We start from the raw sequence: 16,152 nt of genomic DNA, 5'->3' as shown, positions 1-16,152 counted from the left end.
TTCTTTTTGCTTACAAATATATTAGATTGCATCAAGTTGAAATTCACCCCAGTGCAATACAATGCATCATTTAAGTCCCACCTATGTCCTGACTACGAATTCATTATAACATGAAAACAGGAAATTCTGCATTTCATCATGAGTATTTTGTACACATCAAACAACAGGCAAGGAGAGAACAAACAGAGGAGGCAAGAACCAAAGAAGTGTGAGAGCACAATGAACAGAGCATACTGGTGAAGGCATAAAAGGCAAAAAGAAGAGGCAGAGAGAGAGAGAGAGGACAGGAAAATTCATACATTTTCAGCCCATGAAAAGATCATCATAGATTGACTTAGGGCACTTGATTGGAAAAGTACAGTACATTATGGGTAATGACATCATTTGCTTTTGAAAAGCATACAGGGTTAGATTTAATTAATATTTGGTCATTTATTTTTAAACTTGATGCCTGTATCCTTTAATGCTCTAAGGCAGAGGATTCACTCACATGCCTGGCTTCGCACCAGCCATCATGACCATACGCAAGGCAATCCGCTTATGTAGGTTCCACTTTTCAACAGAAGCTGCCACACAGATCACCCCCATGAGGAGCAAAGTTGTGTTCTTGAAATACTCTGCAGCCACCTGCAGGAATGGCAAGTGGGAGATAAGCAATCACAGAGTGAAAGTTACTTGCAGAGAGCATGCTGGGAAGGTGAAGACGCTTATATTACTTGTTTCCAAGCAGGGAACATGCTGGCAAGGTGGAAGAACTGGAGAATCTATGAGTCAAAAAACCATATCTTAATTTTCTTTCTTCTGGTGTTTATAAATTAAAATATGTCTCATGCCACCTGTCACTAGGTTTCTCAATTTTGGAGAGACTGAGAGAAGTTGAGAGAAGTCGTAATTCTCTCTTACTTCTGTGAACAGGGTTTGCTTTGTAATGTGTTAAATGTTTTGATTAGACCCAAACTAAAACATCTCCTACTGATTCCCACCATAGGTATAAACGTGGCAGTTTCTGAAGTGCTCACTCAACCTGGGGATTTTACTGTCTACCCACTTAATTCTGTTTAATCATAAGGAAAGCCGGGGCTAAAATGCAACCACAGAAAAGCCCCCAGAGACATGTTGACTCTACACAACCAGGTAAAGATTGAAATGTCGGTGTGTAATGGCCACTGATCATGCACGTGTGTGCTTGTGTGTGTGTGAGAGAGAGAGCGCACAAAAATCAGCAGCTATTTTACTAAAAAAAAATTACACTGAAAATGCCATTGCTTTTTGAAGAATTTTCTGGAAATTTTGGGACAAATTTCCATCACCAAAGTGTAAAACAGAACAGGATTTAATCATGATTTCATAGCAAATCTCCATGCAAATTTAACTATGGAGTCACTACCAATGCCTGTATAATAAACATCAACCCGCTGCTCTGACACAGACTCTCTCAGTGACCCGGGGTAAGATATTTAGAGGCAAATTGTGGCCTCATTTCTCCCTGAAAAGTCACAAAGGAAGCCTGTGGCAGGAAACTGAACCTAGGTCTCCAGAGTGCTAAACTAGTGCCCTAACCACTGGACCATCCTGCCTCTCCATAGTTAAAAAAAAAAGAAAGTAAGGATGCCTAGGCGCTATTCCTGACTCAGCCACAGATTTGCTGGGTTAAGTCCCTAAAGTCTAAATTTTTAAAATTAGTTACCTGAAGTTAGGCATCTAAATTCATATTTCAGCATGTAAATAGGTGGGTCTGGTTTTCAGATGTGCTGTGCAACTGCAGCTCCTGCTGCCATAAGCGCCGACTTCCCTTCTGCCCCATGGGTGCTTGACCCCCGACCACCACCCCTGGCCCCGCCCCTGCACCAATTCCTTCCCCTTCCCCCAAGTCCCCACCCCTGCCCTGCCTCTTTACTGCCTCCTCCGCCGAGTGCGCCACATCTCCACTCTTCCCCCTCTCTCCCGGAAAGTCCTAAGCGCCGCCAAACAGCTGTTAGGCAGCAGGTGGGAAGCGCTGGGAGAGGGAGGAGTGGGGACCCGGCATGCTCAGGAGAGGAGGAGGTGAGGAGGGGATGGGGGGAGCTTGGCTGCCAGTGGGTGCGGAGCACCCGCAAATTTTCCCAGTGGTGCTCCAGCCCCGCAGCACTCATGGAGTTGGCAACTGTGCCTGCTGCTAGTTCAAGAAAGTCAAAGGACTCTTCCACACTTGATCAAAGGGCATATTTTTAAAATGCGATCCCTAATACAGACAGAGCAAATTGTAGTTTTAACATGTTAGCTAGTTGAGGTGAAGGATTCACAGGAAAGAGTTTACAAGGACCAGCTAACAGTTAATACTACAACTTTCCCTGTCTACACTGGGATTTTAAATGCTTTAGCAATCACCTATCAGCTACCACACTTTAAAATCACTCTTATTTTCCTTGTGGAGATGATCCCAAAGAAGTAATATTTAAAAAAGTAGGCACACATTTAACCCGACACCCAACTATGTATTTAACTAAATGTAGGGTTAGGGTTTGAAAACACTGGGTTAAATGCTGGCCTCATTGAAATCAATGGGAGCCTGGCCATTGACTTCAATGGGGTCAAGATTTCTATCATACGTTATTAAAAATTATTTATTTTTATTTAAGAAATTCCCATGGTGACGAAAAAGGATTTGGCCATCATGGTTAAGTATTTGCCAGAAACTGTTAAATATCACCTCTTTGGCTTTCTTTCACTACTTTCTGCCTCATTAACTTTTTTTCCCCCCTAGCACCCTGTCCAGCATTTTTTTAATAAAAAAGTTCTTAGACTGAATGAAAGGAATCTATCGAACTAGCAGCACAAAGACTCAATTGTTTCCCTTTATCCCTTTTACAGTATTTTTGAGAAACAAATGAATATAACACACACACGCACATGGCCCTGTGAGCAATATTTGTTGTAAACTGTGTGGCAAGAACCTCTGTTCTGTGTCACTCCAGTGCAGCAGACTGGAAATTTTGCAACAGTTTCAGCTTATGTTTTTGTTTATTTTTAATTTAAGTTTTCATTTTATTTTTGATAAATGAATAAAGCAGTCTGTCGAGTATTCCTGTGGTTATTTAATTAAATATTAAATTCAATTGGGAGTATGCTGCCCATACATTTTCAATCTGCAGTATGCTGCAGAATTTTGTACTGAAAACATGTAGCTGTTTAGAAGTTAGGGGAAAATGAAGGGCCTTGCAGTTGAATAGGGCACAGCTGGAGTTTTGGCACTCGGGAACAAGTAAGAGGCAGGTTGAGCTTGTGTAACAAGTGCAAAATATAACCTTGTAATCTAATTATGTAATTTTCCATGTCAACACGGTTAGCCATTTCACTGCTGATCACCAGGGCACGCTGCTGATCGCCAGGGCACTTCACACCTTGCAGAGCAGTTTCAGGCTGTCTGTACACTTCACTGTACCAGTTTACATTCAGGCCTTGTATTACATTTAGATTAAATCTACGCTCCGAGTGAGGAGTATGACTTCCTGGCTTCTATACACATTGTTCATGTAGATAAGCCATGTGCTTCCTGCTCTAATAAGCTGACTATGACCTTCATACCGAGAACAATAACAAAAGAAAAACTCTATAAAGAATGTAGATAGCATGAATGAAAGTCCCTAGTCCCATAATTCAAGATAACTAATGAAAATTAAAGGAAGAAAATTCAAAATTGATCCAAGGGAATACTTTTTTTCTCGCAACACACACAGCTTGTGGAACTCATTGGCACAAGATATCAATCACTGAGGTCAAGCTTAGCTGGATTTGTGAAACAGATCAGACATTTATATAGATAAGAATAGCTAGTTATAATATCAGAGGGGTAGCCGTGTTAGTCTGGATCTGTAAAAAGCGACAAAGAGTCCTGTGGCACCTTATAGAGTAACAGAAGTCTATAGACCTGGTAGTCTATAAGGTGCCACAGGACTCTTTGTCGCTAGTTATAATAATAAATATTCATATCAGTCATGCATATCCTCCTGCTTCAGAGATCAGACAGCCTCTAAGTATTGGGGTTCAGGAGGAAATTTTCCTTGGGAAAGAGTTATTCCATAGTTACCTATTGCAAGGTTTCTGCCACCTTCCTCTGAAGCAGCTGATACTGAGAATTGTTGGTGATAGAACACTGGACTAGATGGACCAATCATCTGATTCAGTGTGGCCATTCCTATATTTCTATGTGATGGAATGCACCTCTGTATTCACATCCTATACACCAGGGATGGACAAACTTATTGACTCTCCGAGCTGCATAGAACAATCTTCAGAAGTTCAAGAGCTGGGGCATGCCTGCTGGGGCTCAATTCTTTAACCCTGTGGTGGGGTGGCGGGCTGCGAGGCTAAGGGCTTCTAGCCTCCCACACCCTCCCACGGGGCAGAAGCCCCGAGTTCCCTCAGACAGTCTGGTTGTCAGAGAATGGGGGGAGGGACTCCGTGAGTCACACTTTAACTGTAAAAGAGTCGCATGTGGCTCATAAGCTGCAGATTGGCCACCCCTGCTATACGCTATTGTAATAATATTTGTGTAAAATACGCCTTGTCAGGTATCATTTGAAAACTAATAACTTGCTGGTCAATAATTTCATGATCAAATGTATGTAACAACATTATATTCACAGTTATGAACATAAGCTGAAATCATGACTGAAGTATGTTTATCGGACAAGTCTGGGAAGTGGGTAAACCTCTTTCTCAAAGACAAAGGAAAAACTGAACCCACAGCCAGGTGTCATCAAAGCTGATGGGCCATAACCTATCAAGTGGCCATTCTTTGGCAAGGAAAAGGGGCAGGAACAAATAGGTCTGCATCTTAGCAAACAGCAGCAAAATAATCCCCCTCCCTACCAGACTCGGTGTCTCCTTGCTCTCAGCTGGAAAGAACTTTATCTAGGGGTCCCTCTCAGGAAGATGCATTTCAAAGGGTGATTGAACTATAAAAGTGAGGGGGGGAAAGCACGCCAAGTTCTCTCTCCCTATTCATCTCTCTTTGCCACCTAACACAACAAATGGACTTATGGAATTTGGGAACAGATCCTGGCCTAAGAGTTTAGTCAGCAAAGCACTGAAAACATGTAAGAACTTCACCTTGAACCAAGTCTATTTTCTTAAGTTTAGAAAGCATTTTATCTTTATTTTTCTTGTAATCATTTCTAACTTTAGTGCCTTATTACTTCTTGTACTCACTTAAAATCTATTTTTATAGTTAAATAAACTCATTTTATTCTTTAATTAAAACTAATCCAGTGTTGTGAATTATTTGGGTAACTTCATTTAAGGTAACAAACTGTTGTGTGTGGATCTCCTTTGCAGGGCATCAGACCTAATATATCTGGACTGTCCAGGAGAGGGCTGGACAGTGCAGAACACATGTTTTGGGGGGAAATTGAGGACTGGGAGTATATTGGGGTCACCCTGCAAATAGTAACCCAGGCTCGTGGAAGCCAGGGTGTGGCTGGTCTCCGTTGACAAGCTGCCGGGGTCAGAGCTGATGGACCAGGTCTATGGCTATACAAAGACACTGCGTGTGTGACCTGAATGCTGGCAAGCTAATTGTGAGTGATCCAAGTTGGAAGCTACAGCAGCACTGTGAGACACCCAAGATTGCAGGGCAGGGGTGACATAGCTCCACATCGGTCTAGATTGCACCCCAGAATGTCATACTATGTTCCTTCTATAAGCTGATGGTTGGCCTACTTTTTACATGTTTAGGACACTTAGCACCCTGTTATCCCTGTTGCCCTCCTGAATTGTTTGTTGCAAACGATTAACAGAGTAAGAAGAAGTGATTCAAAAGTACACTTTGAGCTACCTCACTGGACTTCATGACTCCGAAGAGAGGATAGAGGAAAGCAGGAACTAGGGCTGCAGCTCCGAGCGGTACCGCTTCTGAGACCCAGTACACAGCTGTCACTATCAGCACATAGGCACATGAGGCTTCCTGTAGGGAGAAATCACTGAGGTTAGACATCGCTGAAATCACCTCTGCTGCATCAGCCTTTGCAAATGTGTCCACAGAGAGGGCCCAGTCACAGGTGATTAGATTACACCATGGTCCATGGGGACCATATTATGGGGACTTCCCAAAGAGCCAGTTAGCTGGGACTAAATTGTGGGCTACCACTAGAGGATTGAAGAAATTCTAAAAGAGAAGGATGCTACTAAGAGTTTAAGGACTATACGGGTGACAAGTTAGAAATGGATTAGGAAAACAATTGGGGTAAAAAGAAGAGCATAAAGAGTGACAATTAAAGAGGTTACACAGTTTCTTAAGTTACTTCAATTTTAAATATACAATTCTGAAGCCAAATCAAGAATTTATTTTTATTGAATGGTCACTTCAAATTGCTACCAATTAAACCACAATCCTCTGAGTCTCAAGACTTCCCATTTCCCAAATGCATGCTTCATAATCCACAAATATTAAAGTTAGTCTTTGATCTCATCCACTCTAACCCAATCTAGTTTAGACACTCCAATTGCTTTTTCTTGCCTGTAGTGACATTGTAACTGTGATAAATTCTTGTACAAGAATGAGAGAAAATGTCTTTCCTAATTCAACCAGATTCCAGACTATAGAATAGTGAAACCTTATGATTGAAAGTTTAGCATACGAACCAGTGTTGTATTAAGGTTAAGAACCAAACAAAATATACATGTGTGTTATGCAATTGTAATAGTTCCTGTGTGGTCCAGAATTTCCAATGAAATTATATATCTGGAGCACAGCAATCTGAATCTGTATTTGTCTAACGGCAGCTTGGGTACTCCTAGTTTATATTATTTAATTAAACTGTTGTTTTTACTATTTATATTTCAGTTACTTTAATGCTCTTTGTTATTTGAATTGTGAATGTTTAATGTCATTTTCAGAAATAAGGATTAAAGTCAGGTCAATGACAACTAATTTAAACCTAGGCCGCTGAATAAGAGCTGGCTGAAGTTTTTAAACAAATAGAAGCTATGACAGATACTAATTTGTGTAAACATTTTCTTTGGGTTGAGTTCTGGATGGTATTATATGCTGAACTACAGAAAAGAAACAGTTGAGTGTGGATCCTAGAGCCCAGGGAGTACTGTCAACAGATATTCACAAACATTGATTTGAATAAAAACTAATTAATTTAAAGGGTATTCAAGTCCCCTGTGATTTGCTCTCTGTTTCTTTTTCTGCAGTAATTTTTGTACACAATACTTCACTGGTGGAAAAGGTAAGTGTTAGAAATACCCGTCAATTGGCACAAGAAGACTTCACGTGTCTTCCTGAAAACTCTTTGTTGTTTTGGGAATCATCTAGTCCAGGAGTAGGAACAAATCACACAGCTCAAACAGGAAATTATGAGTAGTGAACACTCAAAGCAACAGTCTGTGATTATTTAATAAGAAATCCATAGGGTGACATATTTTCATACAAACCATCCAATGGATAATTTTCAATAATGAATAATGGTAAGATTCTTAGCTGGTGTAAATGTTCATAGCTCCTTTAACTTCCATAGAGCTGTCAATTTATACCAGCTAAGGTGAAAATTGACATCTGCTTGAAGATAATTCATGAACAGAAAAAGAGGCTAAATTTGTTTAGTTGTTAGCAGTAAATATTCCCAGAACTCTAAGCATAACTCACTGAGACTCAGACGATAGAGACTCAGTGATAGAGAGTGAAGAGACATACGTCTGTTTGAAAAATAAGCTGGAAGACTACAGTAAATTATCCAGGTTGCCTAGAAAAGGTACTTGCATGGTGTTACACCAGCTATCTCCATTGCTAGAAATGTACACTTATCAAATTGTTGCCAATTCTGTCTATACCAGAACTTTGGACAGCAATGACTTCTGTAAGATTAAGGAATGGTGTGGTTTTTCCTTTTCCTTTATATCTCTACACATCACAAATTTCTGTTTTAATTTTTGAGCGTGAGTTTGTAGCTCATGAGAGTGATCGTTTCGGCTAGAGCTAGCCATCATAAAGGTCCCCAAACACTGATTTGACCACCCCCTCTTGCCACATACTCACTGATCTCAAAATCTGACACACAGACACACACACGCACACACACACACACGTTGGAATTTCAGAAAAACAGAGAGTGATCTCAGAAGCGCTCTCTCTCTCTCTGCCTCCCCACACATGGATCTCAAACTCTTGGAACAAGGCCACAAAGTAAGTTATAGAAAGGGGCACCCTTAACTCTATGTTTCCTGATGGTTGTAGATTTGCACTGAAGCAAGCATTTGCTACTTTTGTTTCTTCAAATTCTGAAGGGCAGGATAGCAGCAGGAAACCTAGGATTAACTTTAGAAAAAATAATGAAGATGCCGAGGCGGGAGTGGGGATATCTGGGAGTGAAGGAAGGGTAACATACAGTTTGACATTCGTAACAGATTCTTTAAAATAATATAGTGAAATGTCTAGAGATTGGAGCCAGCCTGAAATTTTCTTTTTTAGACTGTGCCAAAGTCAGACAAAATTCCATTGAATTTAATGAAGTATGCACCTGGGATATGGCTCACTGCAATTATTAGCTATTTAGACAGACGGAAGGTATCCTTATTCACATGGCAATCATCTTGCTTGTTTCTCTTTTCAAAACTAAAACATGAATAATGAGGTCCAAATCTACAAACCACATGGAAACATACATTTGAATTATTTGATGTGCAAGTTTATGAATTTGAAGTGCTCACACAATAAAAATAAATTCTGGATTGGCTTCAAAATCTTATATTTAAAAAGCCATGTAACCTCTTAATCCTACACAAAATGAAGAGTAAACTGATAGAACACAGGTTGTGTGGTGCAGAGAATTAATCCACTTTCTGTAATCTATGGAGACAAGCTAAATGTAGTCTAGGCCAGAGTCACATGGTTAATCAAGTTAATGACATTAACCTAGGAGTCAATGGCCTGTCAACCACATCACCAAATACTTTTAGACTTCATAATCAATTTTCAAGAGAGACGGAGGAGTAGGGTCACATTCACAGTCTGCGTGTGGCTTGGTGCCATCCCTGCGGCATGCCCCCTCCTGGCACAACATGGTGCTGCAGGCATGCCACCTAGGGTTGCCACCATAGGTGCTGGAACTAGTGGTTCTGGGGGTGCTGCTACACCTCCCAGCTTGAAGTGGTTTCCATCATATATAGGGTTTATAGTTTGGTTCAATGGCTCTCAGCATCCCCGCTATACAAATTGTTCCAGCACCCCGGTTGCCCCCTGTGCAGATTTTCCCAGGATCATCCTTTTCTTGAGTTAGCTGTCCTGGGAAAGCTGTATGGTGCCCAGTACACACTGCCAGCTGTCCAGTTTCATGGGCTCAGGCTCATCCTAGATGTCCCATTGTTGATTTTACCTCAGAAGTAGCAACCCTAATGTCACCCTCAGCTCCCCCTTGCTTCTCCCAACTAACTTGTTCACATCCTGAAGTCATATTCCCCTGTCCAGTTTATTGAGTCTTTATAAATATAGAGTTTCCTTTGGTCTCTCAGGTTCAAATCCTTCTCTCTGGTTAAAGGATTCCACAGCCCTCCTTTGTGGGGCTGTGCAGTGCTTCTCCCTTGGTAAGGGACTTCATAGCCCTCCTGCAATGGTTCAAGTCATCTTCACCAGCCCACCAGCAGGCAGGTTCTAGCATTGCTGCTCATCACCTCAATTCTCCTGGCTCTTCAGAGGCTTCTGTTTTTATCACTACCCCACAAGGCATGATTTTAGCCACACAACCTGCCTGTCATTGGACTGATTTTCTCCACCTAGGGAAGTGAGCTAAGTGTGTCATAGTTGAGTATAGACCCAGCATCCCTTAAAAGACCAGTCATCCTTTGACACAGTCTCACTGAAAAGCTCACAAAAGCCCACATGAAAAGACTTTCAGTGACTTCAATGTGCTTTGGATCAGGCCTATAGATTTAGTGGGGGCAGAATTGCAGCCTTGGAAAAACTGTCATAAATGAAGTCAAGTCATAAATCAAGTGTCCAGCTGTTCTGCATGTTGATATTGATTCCCATCTGTGACATGGCAGTGACAGGAGTCCAAATGTTGGGCAAAGATACAAAAGGATGATGGCAAGAAAAAAGTAGTACAAGATACTTACATTAAACACTAAGAACATTTTTATAGGTTTATTTATTTTTCTCTCTGTTGCTTATCATTCCATTTAGAAGCCTGAAAAAAAATTCTGCTGGCAACTTTCTCCCTTCCCATTTAACATATATTGGCTCTTTCCATATGTTTGTCATAGGACATGAAATTAACACAACTCTATTTGTTTTCTCCCTAGTTAGTGCACCCCCATCATTGACAACAAGAGCAATATAGACTTATATATGATACAGTGTATGAACCTGCACTCAGAGCCCCTGGGAGCCATTTAACATATTTCTGGAATGTTTATTAGTTAACTTCTGCTGCAGAACAAAAGCACTGAGTTTGTGTAGGTCCTACATGAGAAACAGTGACCATTTAAAAATAAATCTTGGTGGAACTAAGAGTGTTTTACTTTGCTTACAGTAAATATGTAAAATCTTTGCCAAAAATAATTTTAATCAGATAATATGTTGATCCTAAACTATTTCCCCTTTCAAAAGTATGTGATATACTTTTTAAACACATAAATGAAGAAGAGCTCTGTGTGGCTTGAAAGGTTGCCTCTCTCACCAACCAAAGTTGGTCCAGTAAAAGATATTACCTCACCCACCTTGTCTCTCTACTTTCCTGGGATCGAGACAGCTACAACTACATTGCATATTTCTCTAACCCTTTTTTTGTGAGGTAAATAATGTACAATAGTAAAAATGGGGCAATGCACAGTTTATGTGGGCTGGAGGAAAAGTTGAATCTGTTACGAGAGAGAGAGAGAGGGAGGATGGGCACTGTTGCTTGTTTCTTCCTAAGAACAAGTGTGTCCTCAATTTCCAAACAAAAACAAAATAAAGTCCATTTTGAAAAGGCAGAAAACTGAGCAGTAAATGCTTGGGGAGAAAAGTGTTCACAATAACTGCTGTATGATAATCTCTTCTAAAGACTTAATCAGCTTCTGTAGCAGCTTGGGCTATTTATTCTGCAAGTGCTTTAAGAGGGCTTGTTTCTATGAGAAACCATGCTAATCTCTTCTATTTAACTTTTATTTATTTATTTATTTATTTATTCATTGGTAACCAGAGTGACTAAGTATTGAAGTGGGGTTGTGTCTAGTGAAGTGTTGGCTGTTCTACCCCATCCCTTCTCCTCACACAGCCCAAAGGGGGTGCAAAATCCATAGCGATAGAGGGGCCTGAAAGAGGGAGCAGGGAAGCAGAATGCAGTGGAGTGGGATCTATATAGAAAGGCTTTGGTGAAATGACTCTGCTTCCACCAACGCCATCTCAATTAGCCCCTGTGGCAGAAGAAAGGCGGGACTGTAGGCAGCCATGTTACAATCCCTGACTAAAGATAATGATTAAATTTTTCATCATTGTAGAATCTTCCATTTTAGGATTTCAAAGCATGAATGAAGTCGCCTCCCACCAGCCCTATGAGGCAGGAAGGCATTTACTGGTTATGTAGATGGGGAAAATGAGGCAAGATTTTTAAAAGTGACAGGTAAATTGGGAGGGCGGGTTTTTTGAGTGCCCAACTTAAAAGAGCTTGAAAAGGCCTGATTGTCAGAGGGTGGGGGCTCAGCACTTACTGAAAGCCAGGTCCCTTTCAAGTTGGGTACCCAAACTCAAGAGAATCTTGAAAAATCTTAGACTTACCCAAGATCATACAGTGATTCAGTGGCAGGAATGAAAACCAAATCTCAATCCTCATTCCTGTGCTTTTCCCATCACCCTATATGTTTCCTCTCTTTAATTCAAATAAAACTAATATAAACCAAAGTACACAATCTTTGGCCATGTTCTTTGAATCCTAGTCTGTCCCCCTGGCACACTGTGTTGTCTGTTTACTGCACCCAGCACCTCCTGCTCTTCTTGGAGAGGAAGGGCTACGTACGAGTGAATGGATTCAGTGGGGCAGTGGGTCTGGCAGCATGAGGTGAGGGGGTGTAATTCATATAACCAAATGTTATTCCCAGTGTTGGACTGATACTGTCAATGGAGCTGGCAGCTCGTAGGAACATAAATCCTGTGTTAACTTTAATTTCCATGAGAAAGACAGAAAAATAGTATAATTGATTAATGGAACAGGACAAAATCAGTTAAGGGCTAATTTAATCTTCGAGCTTTGAGGAGGATTTACAATCAGTGGAGACCAAGAAATAAAAACTACATTAAAATACTTGAGTAGTATCCTGTCAGCTAAGTTTATTAGTATTCTGCCATGAAGTCTGGAGCAAGTATTCTGCCATGAAGTCTGGAGCAAGTATTCTGCCATGAAGTCTGGAGCAATACAAGTTACAGCAAAGTCCAACGCAAAGCTCTCTGGTGTTGGAACAGTCCTATTCTGTGAATCTTGATCTTCATCCCTATCAAACCCTATGGCTATATTCCAAAAAGGGATGGATAATTTTATGTCCATTAATAATATTTCCATTTATGCCTATGGTAATATATATCCTCACAGGAGCAGGAGAGTTCGAGTTGGTCATTAGCAGGAATCAGGAAGGAATTTTGCTCCCAAGGTAAGGTACCGCCCCACTGGCCAGATGTATATTTATTTATAGGCATCTCTATGGGGATCATCACCATAGATTTTTGAATACCTCACAAACATTAACAAATTAAGCCTCAACATCCTTATGAGGTAGAGAAGCGTTATTATCCTCCATTTTACAAATGGGGAAATGCAGGCACAGAGAGATAAAATGACTACGCCAAGAACAGGAAGTCCATGGCAGTGTCAGGAATAAAAACCAGATTCCTCAGCCCCCAACCACAATTCCTCCATTTTGTGCTGTTGTGCCTTTCTCTGAGACTTCAACAATTAGCTACTGCCAGAAGTGTAATACTGGGATAGAGAAAACAAGGTCTGATATACACTAGCAAATGCTGTGGATGTTCCTACATTTCTATCACTGAATCCTGGCTCCATTCTTTACAGCTGTCTTATAAAAACTCAGTCTAATTTGAAAGTCCCCGGACAACCTGTTGTCATTACGAGCCTCATGACACCTGGCATAATTTTTAAAAGAATCCTTGTTAAAGATAATGCCGTGTATCTGCCATACATAGTCTGTATTTTTGTCACACTTAAAAAAAAACGTATTTGATGCATTTGCCTGAAAACAGGAGCTTTTTCAGCTTCAGTGCTGATTCCCCACCTCTGCTTGTGACATCATATTTGGTTGCTATGACAACTACTACTCTTGCTTCTAAATAAATCGTATTTCTAAGTTCTACAAAGGGGCATCATTGCCCTGTAAGAATAATTACTCTGTAAGTCCCTCCCCGCCCCCCCATTTTCTGCAACACACCTGTCCAGGATGGCTACCCTGCAACTCACCATCACTCTCTTTGCCCGTCTGCTCCAAAAGCTTTAATAAAAAGGAAACAATAATGTACTTACACTACTGGGGTATAAAAGTGGCAGAGGAAGCAGCAGAAGTGGAATGAGCACAACCAGCAGCAGGTTTCTGGCCCTGAGGAGCTCCTTCACCAGTGCCATAATGCTTCACTTCCTGGTTGCTCTCCTCCTTGGATTTGTCCTGGTTTTCCTCAGATGCTTTTACTTCAGCTCCAGGTCCTTCTTCAGCTTTGCCTTGATGTCTCCGAACAGGTTCTGACTGCACTGTGTCAACTCCTTTCCCCACCTTTCCGCCCCTGAAATTTCTTTGTTAATAGATTTATTCTTTTTCTGTTATATTTTAAAGAAACACTATCAAATTTGCTAACCTTTTTATCAGGTTTATGTAGGGCTTACTAGTATATCCTTATGATTGTCACACCAGAATCTACAGAGGTTTGCAAGCTGGAGCATAGTGGTCTTTTTGGTATTGGTGTTTTTATTCAGAATCAGGGAAGTTGCTGCATTGCCTTCTCATCCCTGTTTTATAAAGCTTCTGTTCCTTCCATCATCTGGTTTTCAGTGATGTAAGTCTTGCTTTTGGTAAACGAAATCTAATACCTGCATAACCACCCACAGTATGCTCTAAAGTCTCTCTTCACTAATACTATAGCCTGAGTTTTCCAATACTGGATTTCTTTTCTTCCTGGGAAATTGTTAGTAGCAACAGTTTACAGTTTAAAGCACTGAAGGAAAGATGTAGTATTCTTTTTTAAAGTCTTCCTGCTTTTGATGATGTGCTTTGTTCAGATTTCTTCCTTATAATTTTCTTTTCGACTTTGAGTTTACCTTTCCCCTATTTTTTCTTCACCCTGGAATTCGCAGGGTGGCAGTTCTTGCAAAGATTATCCTCAGTCTCAAGATAAAAAAAAAAGTGTTAAAAAGTCTCGTCCAACTATAATTCGCCAGTAAGGAGGATGGAAAATGGTAGAACCTCCGCCCACCATCCAAAAGCCAATCAGGACGCTTGAGAAGACAAACAACCTCCTGTCACAAAGAAAGGCCGTTTTTAGTTGCTGAACAGTGTGATTATTTCAAGGCCTCGGAGCTGCTGATAAATAAACAAACATACTTTCTCTTTCATGATCACTGTTGCTTCATTCATGGGGGTTATTAATTTAGAAGGGATGTGCTGCAATCTGTGCCTATGTACACACTAACATCAGCCAGACTCCATGGAAATCAGACGCAAATTCAGAACCTAATGCTCCCCAACCACAGGGTTCTAATGGCTTTGCTCATCCATAGGCTGCAGGGATCCATGAGAGTATATATCTCAAGCATCCAGAATTTCCTGGGGAACCACACAGTAGATACAGTTTTTTGGGGGTCATGTTCCAAAACAGGTTCAAATTGTGCAACATCTGCTCCATCCACCCTGGACACCAATCAGTCCTACTGGCAGGTGGGAAAAAACTTTGCTGCACAGGCTGAACCCAGACAGCTTTATGTGCACCTCGACTGATGGCTGCAGCAGGGCTGGCTGGATGTGAGCTCCTGCTGGCAGGCCAAAGGGCTGGCTCAGCCCAACCAATAGCAAAGACAAATTATTTCTCCTCCCGTGCTCTCCCATTACCACCCATAGGCTTGGAATTATGCAGTTCCCCACAGCTGCAGCCCTCTACCACTGATGTCTGAATAAGGGAATTGGAGCTGAAGGACACAGATGGGAAAAGTGGCAGCAATGAAGAGAGATGGGCTTCTGAAGGGAGGCAAAGAAAGCATATTTGAGCATAAGAGAAAAAATGAAGTCTCTCCCTTTGCCCCTCTTTGAGGTCATTATTATCTCTATTGCCCCCACATTGGAGAACTGGGAATCTGAGAGCTATGCACAGTCTGGTCAAGAATTAAAAACATAGAGTCATGTTCTCCACTGCCTTGCACCTGTGTTGTCAACCACACCTGTGCAAAGTGGATGTAAAAAGCCACCATTCTGACATGGCAGAAGGTAAGTGACTACACAAAATGCAGGGAAGTGTAGAATATGGCCTACAGGAGCAGCCTTCGGGGGGGGGAGGGGAAATAAATCCAGAATTATAAGTGATGCTGCAGTGAAATATTCACTTCTTGCTGCTGTGGCCCATATGCTAAGGAGGACACATCTGAAGTTGCCATAAGTGTCTTTAACTCCACTGGATCATGAAGCTACCACAAGGGAGCAGTGTTTCAATCCATGACAGTTTGTTTGTGTATGACTGAGGGTATGGCATAGAACTCTCTTAAGGACAATGGGTCTTTGTCACACTAGAGAAGCAATGAGTTTGTGTGTAAGTCACAGTCCGTGGGTATGAGACCAAGGTAGGGAGAGCCAAAAAATTCCAGGCTTTAACTAAGTTATGCTAGAAATAGCTCGGGAATAAAGATGACAATAGTGCTTACTTCTCTCCCCGGAAGATGTAAGCCCCGTGTCTGAGCGAGTCTAGGAGAGATACTGTGCCGGGACGGTTCTCCTGAGCACCAAATGTCTTGCAGTGAACAATGGGGTCTTTTACTCCAACAGGCCACAAACATCAATTTTTGGTGAAACATTGTGGGCTGCTGAAAACTTGTGTGGCCAATCACTTGGCTTTTCTTACTGTAAGGGGAAAGAGATCCAGCCACTAGAATTATCCCAATGTCCTGGCAGTGTGGTTATCAAAGATGGTGGAAACATTTTCCACAGAGTAAT

The 16,152-nt window shown here is 41.4% G+C and overlaps 1 protein-coding gene across 1 annotated transcript in view; it reads right to left on the bottom strand.

Moving 5' to 3' along the window:
* SLC13A4 (solute carrier family 13 member 4) overlaps positions 1 to 13,719 on the bottom strand; it is a 36,112-nt gene extending 22,393 nt beyond the window's left edge. The window contains exons 1-3 of the mRNA XM_054034220.1: positions 13,488 to 13,719; positions 5,816 to 5,944; positions 491 to 627 (exon numbers count right to left, since the gene is read on the bottom strand). Of these exons, the coding sequence (XP_053890195.1) occupies positions 491 to 627; positions 5,816 to 5,944; positions 13,488 to 13,586 (365 nt within the window). The 5' untranslated portion in view covers positions 13,587 to 13,719. The remainder of the gene's footprint in view (positions 1 to 490; positions 628 to 5,815; positions 5,945 to 13,487) is intronic.
* Positions 13,720 to 16,152: the final 2,433 nt, after the last annotated feature.

Source organism: Malaclemys terrapin, chromosome 1, assembly GCF_027887155.1.
Source record: "Malaclemys terrapin pileata isolate rMalTer1 chromosome 1, rMalTer1.hap1, whole genome shotgun sequence".
NCBI lineage: Eukaryota > Metazoa > Chordata > Testudines > Emydidae > Malaclemys > Malaclemys terrapin.
This window is presented reverse-complemented; position numbering and strand designations above follow the sequence as displayed.